This window comes from Berghia stephanieae, chromosome 6, assembly GCF_034508935.2.
Source record: "Berghia stephanieae isolate SIO BIC M18660-M18661 chromosome 6, UCSD_Bste_1.3, whole genome shotgun sequence".
NCBI lineage: Eukaryota > Metazoa > Mollusca > Gastropoda > Nudibranchia > Aeolidiidae > Berghia > Berghia stephanieae.
Window position 1 is genome coordinate 13,562,303 of NC_088365.1, and position 5,000 is coordinate 13,567,302.

Here is a 5,000-nt window from a genome sequence, read left to right on the forward strand (position 1 = left end):
TATATATATATATATATATATATATAGATCATACACAACATCTGCTATTTAACTCTCTCCCTACCAGCTATTTTCAGAATTTTACCCTAAACTTCATACTCACCCAACACAAAAATAGATTTTTCAAACAGATTAGCAACCGGTATATTTCATATTTTGTTCAGTAAAATTAGCTCTGCAACGCAGTGTAGAGTTGTTATGGTTATAACTAAAACAAAATGAAATCAGAATCAGAAAATTGTTGGCTGCATCGTAACGAATGTGAGGATTTTCCTCTGGGTGGTAAGGAGAGGGTTAAACCCAATTGACACTTCAGGAGTTTTTGCGTCTCTATTTTATCGCTCTCTCGGCTTGAAATACAATTTTTATTCTGGTCAAATATTTTTACAAATCTGTTTATTCAGCCTACGCCAGTTCTGTGACTGTTGATGCTATGCCCTTAGTTTAAAAACTCATAACATTGCCTGCCGGATATAGCATACCTCAACACACAAAACGATGTAGTAACCTTAAACGTTTTTAATCTGATTAATGCAATTCAGTGAGAACTACTCATAAAAATGGCTGGTGAAAAACATCATAAAAGAGCTGAGTGACGTCAATTTAGTTCTATCTCTTGGATTCAGTCTTCTGCAATTCTTAGTAACCGGGACGTTGAATGATTTGTTTGTAGATGTGTTTCATCCTGTATACTACCCTCTGATGATGAAAGGACCTCAGTGCCATAAGGTTAGTTTTGAGTGATGGTCGGAAATGTGTTCGAAATACTAAGGAATTGTTTTATGTTCCAAAATCGAAATTGTGTATTTCTAATAGTTTTATATTGCACATTAGTTCATCACCCAGATAGTATTGTGCGCCCTGAAACGGGGATTCCCATACTATAAATAGCTCATTTTTGTTTACATTGGGTCTTACGTCCCTTTTACCACAAAATGACGTCAGTATCGCCCGCCCTTTTGCTCTGTACATCCATCAACAATAGATAAAATTCTGGCCGCCTGGCCCGTTACAATAACAGATAACATTAACTGAATGTGGGGGGGGGGAGGGGGTGGGGGAGGGGGTGGGGGAGGGGAGGGGGGGGGGTGGATGACGTGAGCGTGGGATACTCTAATCTCGAGACTTATTATGTTTGGATGGTGCTCTAGGCTGTAGATGTACATCCATCACTCCATCTCAGAACTCGGTGTGACATCCATCAACTCACAATACCCCCGTACTCTCGTAAACCCCCATATTGAAAAATTTGATAACAAAAGTGGTCCTTCTAAAATCGATTGATTTAAATGACCCTCACCTTGGCAAAAACTCTCAAACCTGGGATTGCTTGAAGTATTTGCAAAGTCCCAGGTTTGAGAGTTTTTGCCAAGACGACGGTCATTGTTTTTCTTTAACGCATACCACCGATGGCAATTCTGTGTAGTTTGCTAAATTTAGCACCAACCGCCGTTGTTTACATTCCAGCGACTGTCTGAGGGCGTGGTCATGTTCCTTTTCACCGGAAATCAATAGATATGTAGTTTAACGCGACCTGAATTGGAAGGGGAAGAGGGAAGGGGGAGGGGGGGGGGGGGGGGAGAGTGGATAGGCTAGTCTATAGATGCTTGTACAATGTATAATCCGTCAAAGAGTGAATGGTCAGTGGCGTGGGAAAGATAAAATGTCGGTCTCAAATAGGTGTGGGGCTATGTGGTCACAATACGCACAACAATAAAACTAAACGTCGAAACGCAGTGGAGGCATTTTGGATGAATTTTTAAAAATACAAGAATCGTTGTTTGTCTGTGTAGTCATGTGTTATGGAACTCTCTTTTGGATCGGAAGGTCGTGATTTCTAACTTCGCTGGCTTGGCGCATAGTTGAGTCCTTGGAAAAGACTCTTTACTCACATTCACTCATCGTACTCAGGAGTAAAATGAGTACCCTGGCCGTTAACAGCGTTGTCTCTGTCGGAAAAAATTATCGCCTCACAGGCGTCATGTCTCGTTCATTATGCCAGCTTATGATTCAATGTGTAACATATTCATTATTCTTAATCCCAAGGACTCGTTACAAGCAGAAGGTGTGACGTCACTACTTATCATCCCTATTCTGGCCGTATCTTACTGAGGGCATCATTACCACTGAGGATTACAATACGAACGTTTCGAGCTAAACAGTCATTTGCCGTACTACGGAAAGACACGTATTTATAAATGTTGCCGAAAATACGTAGATAGCAATGATTACTATCTATATTCCCCTTTCTAAGAGTGTACCGGGGTTATTAAGTCATATAAAATCAAGTCTTTTTCTGTTTCATTTTAAACATATATATTTATTTATTTTATTTATTTATCTATTTATTTCCTGATTTATTTATATTTATTATTATTATTATTATTATTATTATTATTATTATTATTATTATTATTATTATTATTATTATTATTATTATTATTATTATTATTTATTATTATTATTTTAATTCTTATTTTGCTGTTATCATTTAATTTTTTTTTTTTTTTTTTTTTTTGGGGGGGGGGGGGGGGGGGGGTTTGACTTTTTGATTTACGGTTTGTTTTTTGTTTTTTTTTTGTTTTTGTTTTGGGATTTTTAAAATTTTATTATTAAGGTCAATATACCTATACCTATTTATTGTCGTATTTAAAAGACGGAGATAATTCTAAATTGGCAAAGCAACGACAAAAAACATTGAGTGTCTCCCATTCCTGAGGTTAAAAAAGAAAAAAGAAAAAAATGTTGCCGAAAAGCTCGTCCTTTAATTATCAATCCCATTTAAATGACCCTCATCTTGACAAAATCTCTCAGACCTGGGACTGAATAAAGACTAGGCGAGGTTCCAGGTGTAAGAGGTTTTTTTTTTGGTGAAAATGAGGGTCATTCAAATCGATCGATATTGTAAGAACGAGTTTTCTGATCAAATTCTTAAATAATCTCGTTTTTTCCAGAGGACGACTTTTGACTGGTCAAACCCATCAGTGGTCAATGTGTTCTTCATGACCAATGCATAACGTTATGCTCCACCGGGGTTGTAGTTGTAGTGCCTGCTAGTGTCAGATCTCATCACGCCCAACGATCCATGGAAATGTTTGATGTATGTCTATTCGGACTTCAGCACTTTTCGCATGACGCACATCAAAGCTTACTCCCGATGACAATGCTTTAAGCATAAGGCGCCATGAACAATGCGTAACTGCTTGGAATTTGGCTTGAAGCCACTTTTATAAAGCCATATAAGTAATTAACACCTGCCTCTTCCCCATATTCTCATCCCGACATCGCCCCGACATCATCCCGACATCGCCCCGACATCATCCCGACATCGCCTCGACAGCTGAAGTTGACCATTTGAAGTCAGTCACTAACAGGTCAAGGCCGTTTTGCAAGGTGAAGGTCGTCTTTATCTCTAAAATAACTCTATTTTCTTATTTCAATTTCAGATCTGACTCTATCACTCCGATCCACCCCAAGATGCCCACCCTTTATACCACTGTATAATCAACATCTCGAATTCTGACCACTGGATCCATCTTATATAACATTTCTACCATCCGTTCACATCCTGAAAACAAGCATCCCACCAAAATACGTTCTCCAAGAGACGCAAAAATTGACCTCACGACGCTATTTGATATTTGTCAAACATTTTCCTGGTGGTGCCTTTTCCTTCACATTCATCTATATTATGAACGGCATCCAATCAAACGCCGTTTGATTATTTTAAAAAAAAAGACAACTAGACTCTACATAGAAAATAAAACCCAACTTGCTCAATTAATTGACGAACTAAATTACCACCATATTCAATAAATATTTCAGCTACATATTTTCTTCTGAGGAAAAACAAAATATCAAAAGATTGATATAATTAGATGTACTAAAATAAAATTAAGAAATCATAAAAAGAAAAAAATCCACCTTTCGTCAAACTGTCTCTACCAGATTCTAATTTATATAATTTAGACTACACACCTACCTTGTCCCACCCCCTTAAAAGACAAAAACAAAACCAAAACAAAACACACTAGACAAACAAAAGAAGTGCCGAACAGACAATGGGTGGGATTCTGTCTTATTTGTTCAGCTGGGTTGCCGCCCCTACTTTGGATACAACGCCAGACCCGGCCACAGGATTATCCGAGAAAGACCGGATGTTGATCAAGAAGTCTTGGGCGAACGTTTCCGACCCAAAGACCCTGAAGCCAAATGGTGTTGAGTTCTTTGTTCAGTAAGTAGATTATCTTTCTTTTAAAAATAAAATTCTTTTATTATAGATTTTTGAACAAAAAAATTATGAAAAAACATTGAGATGGAAGGAGGAAGAGAAGGAGTGTGTGTTTAATGAGTTTGTACGGAAGAAAAAAAAAAGAGGAAGCAGAGGTGAGAAAAGTAAAAGGATGAAGGAGAGTAGGAGGAAGAAGAAGGAGGAAATAGAGGGGAGGAAGAGGGACTGAAGAGAAGTATACAACGAAGAGGAAGAGGAAGAGGGGGAGGAGGAGGGGAGGAGGAAGAGGAGGGGGAAGAGGATGAGGAAGGAGAGGAGGAGGATTGGGAAGAGGAAGGTTGGGAGGAGGGAGAACAGGAGGGGGAAGAGGAGGAGGAGGAGAAGGAGGATATTAAGTAGTTGGATAAAGACGACAAACGTTTAATCTAGCCACGAATATCGAGACAAACTTCAGCCTCCAAAATGTGTTGAGTAGGAAGAAGAAGGAGGAAATAGAGGGGAGGAAGAGGGCCTGAAGAGAAGTAGACAACGAAGAGGAAGAGGGAGAGGAGGATGGAGAGGAGGGGGGAGGAGGAGGGGGAGGAGGAGAAGGGGGAGGAGGAGAAGAGGAGGATGAAAAAGAGGAGGGAGAAGAAGAGAAGGAAGAGGATGAGGAAGAAGAGGAGGAGGAGGAGGATTGGGAAGAGGACGATTGGGAGGAGGGAGAACAGGAGGGGAAAGAGGAGGAGGAGGGGGAGGATATTAGGTATTTGGATAAAGACGACAAACG

At 39.4% G+C, this 5,000-nt stretch overlaps 2 protein-coding genes across 5 annotated transcripts in view; both read left to right on the forward strand.

Moving 5' to 3' along the window:
* LOC144974521 (protocadherin-like wing polarity protein stan) overlaps positions 1-5,000 on the forward strand; it is a 411,532-nt gene that overhangs the window by 269,850 nt on the left and 136,682 nt on the right. The gene's annotated exons all lie outside the window — the stretch shown is intronic.
* Positions 1-5,000, forward strand: part of LOC144974505 (globin-like) — a 47,306-nt gene that overhangs the window by 19,369 nt on the left and 22,937 nt on the right. For 3 of the 4 annotated variants that reach the window (XM_078917423.1, XM_078917425.1, XM_078917422.1), the window contains one exon: positions 3,447-4,234. In XM_078917423.1, coding sequence (XP_078773549.1) covers positions 4,062-4,234 — 173 coding nt within the window. In that variant the 5' untranslated portion in view covers positions 3,447-4,061. Of the gene's footprint in view, positions 1-404; positions 730-3,446; positions 4,235-5,000 lie in introns of those variants that run through there. The other variant, XM_078917426.1, reaches the window with a different exon arrangement.